This window comes from Uloborus diversus, chromosome 10 (genome assembly GCF_026930045.1).
Source record: "Uloborus diversus isolate 005 chromosome 10, Udiv.v.3.1, whole genome shotgun sequence".
Lineage (NCBI taxonomy): Eukaryota > Metazoa > Arthropoda > Arachnida > Araneae > Uloboridae > Uloborus > Uloborus diversus.
The window spans coordinates 90,587,668-90,602,590 of NC_072740.1; the positions used below are offsets into that span (position 1 = coordinate 90,587,668).

Below are 14,923 nucleotides of genomic sequence, written 5' to 3' on the forward strand. Positions count from 1 at the left end.
TTGGCCCATTGTAGCCGCAGTCGGCAATGGTTTTGCGTGAGAGGAATCCTTGCGCGTAGCCCACGCTGCAGCAGACGTCTCCGAATTGATGAAGCACACAATGAAACACCTGTAGCTGTTGACCACTGTACTGCCAATTGTCTAGAAGAAGCTGTGCGATCCGTCAGCGCCATACGCACGCACCAGGTGTCTGTCATCGCGAGCTGACGTCACATTTCGGGGCCCACTCCCGAATTTCCGAGCTGTCCGACGCTCCGTCCACTGCTTCCAAACACGCGTGATTGTGCTGCTGTTACGCTGCACACGAGTGGCTACTGCACGATAAGACCATCCAGATTCACGAAGGCCGACGATTCTGCTCCGTTCAAACTCCGAAATTTGCTCAAATTTCGCTTTCTTTCTTTGAAGAGGCACAGTAAAGATCCAGTTAACTCAAGCATATAACCACCGATAATCATACACGCCTTGCTACAGTCGTCTATTTATATTCAGTTCGATCCGCCGTTCAGAGGGCGCTGCTCAGCATACGCATGCGCTACCGGTCTGCAATTCTAATCATTTGCATATCACGCCCTACTTTACATTTCCTGCAATTTTCAGCTCATTCGCGGAAGTCCTTCGTGGTGTTGCAATTTTCACAAACAGGAGTGTACATTTCTCCTTCTTAGAGCAGAATTCTATTAATCATGTTCGCTTAGATAGGTAAATTACTCTTTATATTTCATCAAAACTCTCTTTTTCAGCACCTTATATTTAAATACAACATTACATTTTGCATCAGATATAGTCCCCAGAATCATAAAACTGTGCATAATTGTCATACACAGTTCAAAAAATAAAATTGAATTTATTTCTAGTTTTGTTTATGTTTAGAATCTTCATGGAAATTATGCAATGGAATTTTAATATAGTAATTAAAAAAAGTATTTTACAATTTTTGAACTAGCCTGAAAAAGGATTTAGTGAAGGCAGGTAATACAATGAAGAGAAAATACACATTTTTGTTTAAAAAACCTCACTTTATCAAGTTCAATACATAAAAAAAATTATGATGGTTTAATGATCATAAAATTTTGAAGAAAAGAAATGAAACAATGATAAAACACAACAAGCTTTATTTTCAATTTTTTTTTTTACAAAACTACAAATACTAATAAATTTCACAAAAAATATGATTTTCATGAGCTTTAAAAAGTATGAATGAAATCTATTAAAAGCATGAAACAGAAGTAAAAAAAAAAAAAATTGGAGTTTCTTTCAAAGTGTAACCATTCTGGAAATATAAGATTTAATATTGAGCTTCACATAAAAAATGTTTTAATATGGTTTTTTTTTTTCAAATTTTAAAATGTTAGAAGTAAAAGTATATCGAATCAGCCAATATAATGATTTTATAAAACATATGCATTTGTAAGTGATAATTTGTTTCAATTGGTTTGAATAAAGAAATCTTATGAGACATAAATAAATAAAAGTTTGAGTCTTGTTAAACATTGTACAAACTAATAAAAATTAAAATAAATAATATTATACAATCAAAAATGAGATTCCTTTAGTGTTAAAATGTATATCATGAAAGCTGCCAATTACAGAACAAATTATGAAACATCAATGAAATGCATGAAGTAAAATGGGTATGGCCGGATTGCACAATCATGTTCTAAAACGAAAAAGTGGAATGCATATGTACATCACCAATTCTGCATTTCTTTGAAAATGAAAGTACCAAGCAACCTTGGTGCATGCAGTTTATCTGTACAAATTAGAAAATAGTGAAAAAAATGTTGTATACAGGGGAAAAAAAGTTTATGATTTATGGAGGAAAACAGACATTAATAGATACATTCATTCGTAATAATATTTATAATTGTGGATTTAGTAGTAATTATCGAAACCAATTAATTTCAATCCTTAAAGGACTTTTTTGTTCATAAGAAAAAATTAAAAAAAACTTTTTTGTGGTAAATAAGATGTATTGTATGATTGATAGTAAATTACCTTCTTTATTTAAAACAATGTAACTCACACCGGGACGACAGCAGAACTATATGAAAGGGGGTGGATGCACCTGCATGTAAATCACCAGAAAAATTTCTTTATTTTTAATTTCCTTTTCTTGTTGATTGATTTATTTCTTTAAAGAGATCAATCAGCAATCTTCTTGATTGCTCAAAAAAGGACAAAATACTTGTAATACACTTATTTTTGAAAGCCAGGCTATGAAAGAGCACCCCTTGCCCGCCAATGCCGGTGGACATTACCATGAGATTAATATTTTCTGGTAATATTCCTATATTTTAAAAAGTATTTTGGAGTTTGTCTTTTTTTGATTGAATTTTATTTTTTCACCCCTCCTGGCACTCATGCATAAATGCAAGATTAATATTTTTCATGATGTATTTTGTGGGGGTTTTTTAAGTACTTTGTATTTTATCCTTTCTAAATTATTTAAACTTATTTCTAAAAGCCAGGGGGGTGAAAGTGCACCCTCCTGCTGGTATTAACAGACATAAACAAGAGATCAATATCTTTCAAGGTTGTAGTTTAAAAATATTTTGTACTTTGTTCTTTTTTAACTGATTAAGTTTTATTTTTTAAAGCTGAGGGGGGAGTTCAACCCTTTGTCCTCGCTACACGCACTCATGGGCCTAAAGATGAGATTTTTGTGATGCATTTTGTAGGTTTTTAAGTATTTTGTAGATTGTCCCTTCTTTAAAATGAATTGATATTAATTTGTTTATAATATTAATGAATCGTCAAAGCAAAGTTAAAAAATATGAATATTGATTTAGTATTTCATTTATTTTTCTTTTCAACTCTTTTTTAATTATTATTACTACTTTTAAAGCCAAAGGAATGCAAGTGAAACCCCTAGCATCCTCTGCCGGCACCCCGTGAAACTACCGGCTTTTTGCATTCATCATAAATGTTGATGAGTGAAACAAGTTCTTGTTTTCCTTAACTTAGACAAAGTAGACATGATATTGAACATACAGAATACGTGTTTAAAATAAACTACATTGGAAACTAATTATTATAACTATAATTTTATTATTAGAAAAGAAACAAACTTTAATCAATATGCAGAGCATTTAGAAACTAAAACTTTTTTGCTAAATTATCTTTTTCCAACACTCGACTAATTTATCCTGTACCTTTACCTGCAGTTTTGTTTTCATTAATACTTATTTAAGAAAACTAAACATAATATTCAAAATGTTTAAAATATATGGCAAATATGCACTTATTTAATTTACCTGAAATGAAAAAAAAAAAAAAAACGGACACTATTCATCCTACTAGCGCTCATGTTGAGATATTGACAAACACCAGGAAGAATTTGCAATATTAGTCAATGCTGAAGTTGCAACATTACAACTGAGGTAAATACGAGGGGGGACCCAAAAGAAACCGGACTAATGGTGCGATGCCAATCATAGATGTAGTAGAGTGTTCTCCAGCTAGATGGCTCAAGTAGAGACCTTCACAAACCAGTTGTGCAAGTGGCGTCAGTTTAGTTGATAACGTCTGATCGTAGTGTTGGTTTTCTCAGGTGTAGCTTTCCGCCAGCGAACTCATTATGGCAGATTTAAAAAGAACAACTGTAAAATTGAAATTTTGCTTCCTGCTTGAAAAGTCGGCAACGGAATGGCTTACCAAATGCTTCAACAATCTTTCAAGAACGATTCTATGATCCGTACACAAGTTTTCGAGTGGTTTGGGCGCTTTAAACGTGGTAGCATGAATATTGAAGATCATGCTCGCTCTGAGCGCGCTTCAACATCTCGAAATGATGAAAACGTTGAAAAAATTCGCCAAAAAATCAACGAGAGTCGTCGTTTTACGATTGACGAAACTTTAGAAGAAACAAGAATGAGTTGGAGCTCGTGCGGGCGATCGGAAGAATGGTTCCTTCGCCATGATAACGCTCCCGCACACACAGCCTTCACTATTAACCGCTACTTGGCCTCTCAAGGGTTGCTAGTCGTTCCTCGACCCCCGTATTCGCCAGACCTATCCCCCTGTGATCTTTTTCTGTTCCCGAGGATGAAAAATTCTTAAAGTGAAGCGTTTTGATGATGTAGAAGCTGTAAAATCTGCTTCCCAAAGGGCACTGGACATGGTCAAAGTTAGAGAGATCCAGGGGAGCTTCATACAGTGGGAAAAAAGAATTAACAAGTGTATTGCATCTAAGGGTGAACGCTTTGAAGGAGACTAAAGAAATTTTGTGGATAAACTAATATATAAATGTTTTAGAACAAAAATCCGGTTACTTTTGGGTCCCCCCTCGTATATCTTACAAATAGGGTAACTATATCAAAAAACTAGCAGCATTGCTATAAAATATTTTGAAAGAAAAAAAAAACATCAAATGAATAAAATTTAAAGTATCAACTACTCAACCATATGTACATATAATAGATGCATGAATTACAATTGCTTATCCTTATAAAGCTAGAATGTAAATTTTCTATCCACATTTTAGCTTTTATATATCCTTGTTGATATCAAAAAAGTCTCTGAACATAAATAAAAATTACTTAAACACATAAGGCACTTTGAATTGGAATGAGGAATTGTTACAGATCTTCATATTTTACAACTCGGCTGTAGATCCTCTCCAAGACATCTGACCAAAACCAGTACTGTATGTTAAACTACCTCCAAAATAATCCGCTGGTGGTAAAGCAGGAGGACCACCACTTTGGGCTTGATACTGCCCTTGTATATAATGATTAAGCTCTTCCTGTGTGTCAAATATCATGACCATAAAAGGAGAACCAGGAACATGTTCTCCTGACCATTTCACTTCCAACCTATAATCACCAGGCTCTGTAGGATCATATTTGCAGAGAATAGTTCTATCTTTCTGACTTTCACGTTGCATTTCCACCCTAAATGCACCTATTAGATAATTAAAAAATCATTAACTCCAACATAAAATACACAAGTAACAGAAATTTATTGCATTTTTACATGGTCCAAATATGAACTGCAGAATATCAGTGTTTCTGTAATAATAATTGAAAAAGTAGGCTTTATATTAAATAAAAATAAGCAAAAGGTTTCATGTTAACATGAATTGATATGTGACTACTGACATATTTTAAACACAGCAGAGAAAATTTTTTTCAAGATGACAAATGACAGAAAAGCACTACACATAACAATTGTGAACCACCATAGTTGTGATATTATTTATTTTGTATCTTTTAAAGAAATTCATGAACAGACATTTTAATACTTTTTTTTTTTGCACAACAGCTGTTTTATCAAGTCCGACATAAGCCTAAAAAAAAATTAATGCTTCTAATACAGTGTACAATAAAAACTCAATCTAGAGAATAAGTAGTAGTAATGTTTTCGTGTAAAATAAAGAGATTAGAATGTAGAAGTATACACTGTATGAAAATCCAGAAGAAAATTCAGTTAGAATTTTAAGAAATTTCATAGAATAAAGGAGGGCATAATTGCATCTTTAATATAACTAATTTTGCAGTATAAGAGTTTTACTATTTCTGGTGTTGACCGGTCAGACTGCGGATTGGAAGGCTCTGGGTTTGAATTCCAACTCGAACGTGGATGTAATTTTCTCTATCCTGTCCTTGTCCTTTCTTTGTGTTGTTATGCTGTCATTGGTTGCCTACCCTATAAATGGGTCCTTAAGGCATGTGTGTACTGTGGATATCAAACTTCACACCAAATTTCGATACAGGTGGAAAAGTGAAGCAGTGCACCCCAAAATTGCCAGCTTAGCTGGCACAAGACAACAACTATTATTAGTTAAAATCAAATTTAACTTTAAAATATAAAAGTAAAAGAGAAATTTAATAGCTTATAGGAGCATATTATTCAAATCGTGTTACATATAGAAGACATTACAGATTTGTAGTAAACTTATAACAGTTGGTAATGAATGCTGATATTGCATTTTCCTTAAAAATGCATACCTACTATGTCACATGAAAATTTTATTTATATAGTAAACAACCCTGTGCATACAGCATGTTATACATTTAAAACATAAATTATGACAAAATCAAAAATTTTCATATTTAAAGAATACGTTCACTAAACATGATCCGTACTTTCCAGAATAATAGGGAAGTTACAACCTATTAAATATTCCTATTTTGACTGTTGGATATTGTTAACCTCTTTACTGTGAGAACTTCTTCGCCAAAAAAGGTCATTTTATGCGTAAACATTTTGAAGAGAAATGTTCACTTCCCAGCAATGCATTTGGTTCCGGGACCTCCTGGGTTGCTACTCCTTTCGTTTTACAAAGGAGCTTCTGCTTGATCAATCTAGCCATTATGGGGATCCAGCACGCGATGGTTTCTAAAGAGTGGGAGGGAACGCTGTCCCTGAGGTGCAAGGGGTAGGTTGACGATGACAGCTGGAATGTATTCATTTTGGCTTTCTCTTTTCTTAGGTTTGTTCTGAAAACCATTTTGAAATTCTCCTAGCTTCAAAAGGACCTCTAAGCATTTTACTACGAAATTCCGAAATATTTACTTATGTTCAGACAGACGTTATATATTTTGTAAATGATAGTCAACTAGTTTAGTTATTGAAATTTGCTGTTCAACTTTTAAAACTGCGCAATTAAATCAATTTAATTTAAAAATTAAAAAAAAAAGATTTAAAAAAAGAAACAAAAATTGATGGAATAACTTTCCCTTACCACAAACTTTAACATGAAGTTCTTTATATTCTATGGATAATTAGATAGCTTATTAAAACTGCGAAGCTTAGTATTTGCTACATGATTATACTATGATAAGCAATGTTTTTTTTTTTACAAACTAACGGTTTGTAGTTTTGCTGCATAAATTTTAATATTGTAGCCAAAAGCTGGGGCATTAACTTTCATCACGTATGGCTTGATTCACACCCATTTACTTGGATGTGCTAGTGTTTCCTTGGTTCCAACCAACTTAAAACCAAAGTTTTCTAACAATGAAATTCAGACTGAAACATTTATAATTTATCCTGTTCTATATTAATAATTTCAAGCCGGCAAAAAATTCAGTAGCAATTGCATTTTTTTTAAACGATAAACTTGAATGCTTCATATATGTTATATTGTATTCGGAACCGGCGTCTACAAACTTACAATTGAAGAAGAGTTTGCTTACAAAATGTAACTGTAGATGGGGCAAACCTAACGTGGCAGCATTTTGAAGGCTGAGCAGATCCTAATGATAACATCACGACGCTCTCAGGTTAGGTTTACCTCAACTGTAACTGAAATCAAAATCAAATGCAGGATCCGACTAAAAGATGGGGAGAGGGGCGTAGATAGACTTTGATGCTCTCCCCCCCCCCGCAAGATTTAAATTTCAACATAGTGCTTATTTTTCTGAACGTACGCCCTCATACTTCTTGCGCCCCCCCCCCCGCACCGCGGGGTTGCCATGTGCGCCACTGGATTTAGCCATTGGCTAAATCAAAATCTTATCACTTGGGAGCATTTCAAAAGCAGGAGCCGTAGGCTACGGCCCAGTTCCCAGATGGTAATTCTGATTACGCCAGTGACTGCTATAATACCTAAGCACGAAATTGGCTTTTTTTTCAACCTTTTTTGATCTGCGGGCCGGCAACATCTTTTTAAAAGAACTCCCAGACCGGTCAGTTTTTTTTCTTGCCTTATTTATTATTTTTTTTATATGAAAAAAAAAAAGAAAATGACTCTCAGAACCTTAAAAATCTGCAAAAAATCTAATCTGACCGGAGAATACCCCCCCTTTTTGTCCTCCTTTTCTTTTTCTTTTAATTTTTTTTTCTCAAAAAAAAAGGGAAATTTTAGACTTGCGGATTGTTGTGGAAAAAGTTAATGGGCAGTCGAGTTTTATTTATTTTTTACTACATATTAGAGATTTGTTGCAAAACATTTTATAGCAAAGGTTGTAGATAGCTAATTGTTGTAACAACTATCCATAAGTAAGTGAGCATTTGAGAGAAATCAGACAATTTTGAAAATTAATCACCAAATTCATGGAAAAACCGTTACAAAGGATATTATTTGACTTTTACATTTATTTCTTTATTTGTTTTTGAATAAAGAATTTTTAATTTGTTTATTTCATAGCTGCGTCACTCAGGCTTCAATCGGTCTACCTCGAAAATAAAAGTTATGTCAAACGATCAGGCTAAATAATATTAAAAATCTGCAAATTTTCCTAACGAAGCGAGAAAAAGTTACCAAAATAGAAAATTTTTAAATCCCCCAATTATTGAAAAAGCCTCAAAACAAAAGGTAGAATTTTTTTGTTCATATTCGAGAAAAAAAAACAACAGATCTCTCTTCTCAATGATTTTCGTCACGTTACTAATTTTTATAAAATCATTGTTCAACAATGACCGTAAGCAGCAACGAATTTCAAATTGAAGACATACCTACATTTTAAGATTGAAATTAGTTAAAAACAGTTGTAACTCACGTTCTAATCACCTTCGGACATTGGAACAAATGATGCAGAAAAATTAGTGGTTTCCATGGATATTTTATTCTAAATTTTGTGAGCATTTTTTTTGCCCTCATATTATAGAAAAACGCCATTTTTGGATCTTATTATTAGAATTCAAACGTTTTTTTTTTTTTTTTTCGCGTTTGAAAACCCCTTTACGTTCTTTCTTGGGTGCTCAAGTACCTCCCTGCCAAATTGTTCGAGATCCGGCGTAAACTGTGGATTTATATAAGGCGCCATACACACACACATACGTATACATATATTGAATGTTTTATTTATATAGATTTTAAATCGAGGACGAGCAAAAACCCCTGAGGACCGGCAAATGTTTCCTCCGGACTGGTACCGGTCCACCCAACCACCAAGACAGAATCACTGTTCTAAACTTATAAACAATATAAGCAGGGGAGGGGAGGGCCCCCAAATAAAGATGGTGACTAGCGACTCAAGTATCGTTGTCAGGTCGTGGGAGTACGTATTCTTTCGGCGGAGATGGGGGGGGGGGGTATTTGGCTAAATTGTCATCTGCGCTGTTTTCTTCATCAGAAGATTCTTGTAGAGTAAATACTATAATCAGAGCTGTCGTTGCTCGAATAATCTGCGTCTGACATTATGAAGCATATAACTATTCGCTAAGAAGAAAATGTTCTAAATGCATCGAATGTTCAACAAAGAATAAAGGCCTTCTCGTTGTAGATACAACAATGTAGCTACTGTGAAGTGCGCATGCGCAGCCAGTATACACCTTATCAGTCAGACATTGCACCCATGAAAAGCAAGAGCAAAGAATTAATCCCCTTTCAAAAGAAAACCTGAACTATTGTAGAAGAATCAACGTGGGAATTCGTGCTTGAACGAGCATTAGAATCTAATTTCAGTGATTAGAATTAGTACTCGGAAAAAGATCTGGGTTGTGTTAGTATATGTTTAAATTAATGCATATATATTATACGTGTATATATAAGTAAGAGGGGAAAGCATACATTTTTGTATTTTTATCCTTTCTTCTTTCAACCTATTAAAATTTGTTCTTGTTTCTTAATTTTTCATATTCATGGCTAAACGTCCCAAGTGACGGTGAAAATTTGATCATGATAAAAACTAAATTGCTTGGATTCGGTTGCAACATTTGTTAAAAGGGAGGAGAATAAAAGGGGGAGGGGAATAACGAAAAGAGCGTATAAGAAGTATTCTTCTCCTAATATCGATCCAATTTATGTGTATAATCAAAGCATCATTTAATTTTCTTGTTCATATTTATTGAAAATATATCGTGCATTGTAGGAATATTGCTTCGTTTTGAATACAACCAAGATTAGTTAAATAAATACTTTTGTGTGAAACAGTAAAATAAGAAGTGACACAACGTCAAAAAAACACAAATTACAGATTGCTGCACACACGTGCTTCAGCGTTAATTTTATTAATTTTATGGAAAGTATTACCGGAAGAGAACTAAATGTGTTAAAGGAAAAAAAAGAAAAAAGAATTTTTCAGCAGATATTGATTTGAAACACATTGGGGGAAAAAAAAAAACGCAATACAGGATTACCTCATTTACCTTTAACTAAAAATATTAAAAGAAATTTTACTTGAAATTTACTTTACATTAAAGATGTTTTGAGGTGAAGAGACAGGTCGAGCTTTACTGGTGAAGTGATAATACTTTTGACGAGGAAGAAATACTATTCCTTAGGTCTCATAAACATAATGTCTGTTCGTGAAACCTAGAGTCTTTTACTATGTTTCACTGATTTTAAACATTTTTTTCCTATAGCAGAACTATATTTTACTTTTTCAGCTTCAGAATGAAAAGTAAGAATATTCTCTGATCAATTTCTTCTAAAAGCAGTCATCTTGTGTTGAATGTATGCTAGAAATAAAAATGGGATTGAATATTTATTTCGTTGAAATGGAAATTTCTTTGCATAGGTATTCGCTGCAATGAGATTTTACTGTATTATTTAGTGATTTTTTTTATCATTGATTAAATTTATTATTATTTTATTTATTTACTTATTTATTTATTTATTTATTTTCTGAATAGATATCTTTTTGGGGTGCAAACAGCTCACACACACGTGTTGTATTTTCTACCTTGTCACTCTATAATAGTAAAAGTGACGCGATGTGATAACTGCTACTTTTAAATCTTATTTTTTTTAAAAAAAGGAAAAACAGGAAGAACATATTGATTAGAAGGAAAACTACTACCCTCAACTTGAGGTTTGGGACCACAAAAAGCAACAACATAAGTAAAGGTGGTTTTGAACGATTTTACGTAAAAATTTGCATTATTTTGACCATAGAAATTCAAATATTTTGGGGGGGGGGCAGCATCCCTTCCCCTTCATTCTCCTAAACTACATCATTGCAGATTGATACATTTAATTGATTCACGTTATGCCACGATTTTTTTGCACTACATTTAGTTTACACAAACTAAAACGCCGCACAAGTTTAGATGCAGCTGACACTTTGTAATAAAATAAAAACGTGCAACTAGATTCTCTCTGTTTACATACATTTATAATCGACTAGTATGGGGGACAACTGCCCCCTTTTCTTTCAAAAGAAAAGGTTCCTATTATTTTATAAAAATTTAAAAATGTAGCATCGAATTGAAAGAAGTACTATATGACCATTAGTCCCAATATTTGAGGTCGTGACCCGGACGTTTTGAGAAAAGGTCTGTTAATCAATAATGACGTTAAAATTAAATTTTAGAAAAAGTCACCTGTACAGGCACTGCCTACCTACCCCCCTCCCCTCCCCTCATTATCTCCAACTTTTTTGTGCACCAGCTGCAATTATGTCTCTATCTCTCGCACTCTTGCAAGGAAAGTGACACAACTCAAAATTTGAGAAAAACGTACTAGATATTTATTTTAAATCTAAATTTAATGCTCTTTTTTTGCCAACAAAACTCGCACAATACTTCTGGCATATGTCGAATTTCTCGGGTAGAGAAAGAATTTCCGACCCCGCAATGCGATATAATTTCAAGTCGTCAGAATGCATCCCACCCCTCCTAGGAGCTCTGAAACATTTAACTGAGACACCCTGCATATATAATAATGCATCATGTTTCTATGCAGCTTTTTCAGTTCGAACTTTACCAGGTGTATGAGAAGCGTTTCGCAATTTCATCTTAAATTAATTAATATTTCCCTTTGAAAACATTTGCATAAAAGCTGCAATATGTAATATTTTTCTATTTTTAAATAAAAACTTGAAGAACTTGGTGATTAATAAGTTTAAAACAGCACTAATTTGCGTTAAAAAAAAGGTGCAGATAGAAGGGGATTGCAGTGAAGAGGAGGATTGCATTGAGAAACTTGTAATATAAGAAAATGTGCGCTTTGGATATTATAAGGTAATCAGAACATCCAATTAAGTCCATACCTAAGTAAAAAAAAAATTTGCTATGAAAAAGGTCTTCCTGCCCCCCCCCCTTTTCCCGAAACATGTGACTGGCATTTTTGGTAAACTTGTGCTGTTTCCAAAGTTGTTGATTTTTTCCCCATTTACTTTTTAGTTCAGTTATTTATTTATTTCACACTAGGAAATTTATTAAGAGCTTGACGGAAAGGCATTCTGTAGAGAAAAGAAAAGCGCAAAACAGATATTCGTATAACAAGTTAGAATTTTATCTGAATATTTAGGTTTTTCGTAACAGTTCGTAAATAAATATATTTCAGAAGACTTGAATTGCAAATATCAGTCCAAGTTCAGGATTAATTTTAAGTGATAAGTATTGTAGATTACCTCGAATGTTTAGGGGAGTACTCTGAACACATTGAATTTGCTCTAAAAACCTTTCATACTTCCTCTTCAAGAGTTGATAAATCATAAGAGTTTGGTGATGGTATTACATACTTCATAAAAAATAATTTAATTAATGGAAAAGGATGCATTTCATACCAATACGCTCGTACCTTTTTACTTTGAAAAACGGGCTTGTAACTCCAAAACAGATGTCAGCATTTTTTTTTTTTGGGGGGGGGGGGGGGACTTTGCATCTTTTTAAACCCAAAATGGTGCTTTTATTTCATTATTTTAAACTGCTTGTAAACATTATCTTTCTTTGCAAATATTAAAAATTTAATTTTACGGAACTGTGTTGTGTGACAAGAAAATTTTCCTCTCAATTCCGGATTTAACGCAAAAAATCGAAAAGAATTAATAATAAAAAAATAATATACATGATATAACCCCACATTATTAGATTAAGTTCATATTCCATCAGACAATAGTGTCACTTAGAGTTCCTAGGGACGCTAGTGCCATGAACTTTCATTTTATAAGAGAGATTAAATTTATGATATTTTTGAAAAAGTATAATTGACAGGTTATTTATATTTGAACAGATTAATAAAGATTTTATGCTGGCACGCTAGTTATACTTTTATATTTATTTCAGACTAAGATTTCTAATTCAGATCTTTTTGTATTTGATAATTAATTATAATGAAAACTTCATTTTCAGCGTTTTGCGAGAATATTCATTTTCAGAACCTAATTTCAATCTAAAAATACACAATTTCTGAGTACACATCCATTTCAAGCAGCGTTAGGATGAACTTACTCATAGCTCTCGAACACGTGCGCCTGTCCAGTGAGCGGAAATAAATTAGATCGACAACTGACTCTCCACCTACTCGCGGTTGCTCCTTTTTCGGAATTTATCTTAAGACACCCGCGGTTAGTTGCTTCGAGTACTGCAGGAAAGTCCACTGCCCCTACTCAAGGGGCTCGGGCTACACAGTTAAAGGCACATAAACCTCACCCCGAGCTCAGCTCGGGCTACGCAGTTAAGAGGTTAATTGACTCTGAAAACTCAAAAATTCACCATCGCCGAATTTTAAAACACCATGATTGATTTTTAATGAATTTTTAAAAAACCCACGTGCAAAAGTGTGCTCTTCTGAAATGGCACGAGATACGTCACAGAGCTCTAGGGGGCAGCCTTCCGCGGAAGATCCCCTGTTGTCGCTACGGACATTTTGAGTATACAGATATTTTTATTTCTTAGAAATTTAATAATCCTTTTCAACACACTATGGAGGCTGGATTCATTAAAGCACAGTCGAATAATCTTCCTCAAGTAACATCAATGATGGTGTTTGAATATTTCTGAGAGGATGAGAGATTTAATGTTCCAGAAACGTGATGCCAAGTGCGTCTTAAACGAAGCCAACTGCATGTCGGCTTTTCCTTGTCCGCTGAGTGCAGCGGAAAGGTGGATGACATCACTTCCTGAGCCATTTGATGTCGCATTTTCTTGAACTTTAAAAATTACTTTAAAAAAAACTACTTATGGTATTGCAAATTTTTTTTCACCGATGATGTTCATACATGTTATTCTATAATATGATAATAAAATTGAGAACTTCCCTATTGTAACAAGTTTCATTACCTTTAGGTCCTCTGATGCGAACAGTAAGTTGTCCAGCACCTGCACCCCTTGTGTCACAGATGAATCGGCTCTGGTATGTAGCAAGGACTCCAGGCTCAATCCCAGGACCATAAACTCTTACTTTTGATGCATCTGGTGCACCAGCAATTCGGATGGTAAATGGACTACCTGAAAGTTAGAATATTTTCAAGTTATGTAGTATGACTCATTATTTTTCTTCTAATGTACAATGAAAAACTTTCTTTGAAAACTAAACATAGGTATATAAAAATAAAGCGAAGGTCACGGATTTGATTTTCTGCCTACAGAACTTTATCGACAAGTAGGTTTTCTTTCTTCTGGTGGAAATATTGTCTTTTAGCTTATTGATTATAACAATATGGACAAAACCCAATTAGGATTATTTATTTATTTATTTTCTTACATCATTTAGGCATTGCATAATGTCTTTTAATATTGTGCTTTTAGTTATTAATATTTTTGCCTTAGATTAAGTTTCCCTCAAGACATATGGTACGCTCAACACTCTCTGTTAATTATTACATTTTTTAGCTGTTTCTTCATTGTCAACATGCTCCAGATTTTATAGTGCATATGCTTAATTATCCACTTAATGATGGAATGATGTTCTGGTACTTTGTACTTGAGACTTTCACTGCAGTTTCAAACATATCTATTTTTTTCCCAGCTTATTTTTATGTTTGAAAACTTATGCATTTAACTGCATTTTAAAATGTGTAATTTTGTCTATTTGTTCACTAATTACTTCATTTTTTGATCATTGTTTTATTTTAACATTTATATGTATATATATATATACAGTAGAAGACTGTTATAACGCCGACCTGCATAATGCAATTCTCTATAAAACGCACAACTTTTCAGAAGTAAACAATATGTTTTGAAGGTTAAAATTATTCCTCTGTTTTGCTTTGCAAGCATTAAAATTGTAAGGCAAATCAAATGTTGAAATATTTTCTCATCTTTCCATCTTAATTAAAAGCTTTTAAGGGAAAATTAGTACTTA

At 33.5% G+C, this 14,923-nt stretch overlaps 1 protein-coding gene across 1 annotated transcript in view; it reads right to left on the reverse strand.

Moving 5' to 3' along the window:
* Positions 1 to 1,332: 1,332 nt before the first annotated feature.
* The window catches only part of LOC129231088 (filamin-A-like), a 130,143-nt gene continuing 116,552 nt past the window's right edge, over positions 1,333 to 14,923 (reverse strand). The window contains exons 50-51 of the mRNA XM_054865335.1: positions 13,897 to 14,064; positions 1,333 to 4,905 (exon numbers count right to left, since the gene is read on the reverse strand). Of these exons, the coding sequence (XP_054721310.1) occupies positions 4,598 to 4,905; positions 13,897 to 14,064 (476 nt within the window). The 3' untranslated portion in view covers positions 1,333 to 4,597. The remainder of the gene's footprint in view (positions 4,906 to 13,896; positions 14,065 to 14,923) is intronic.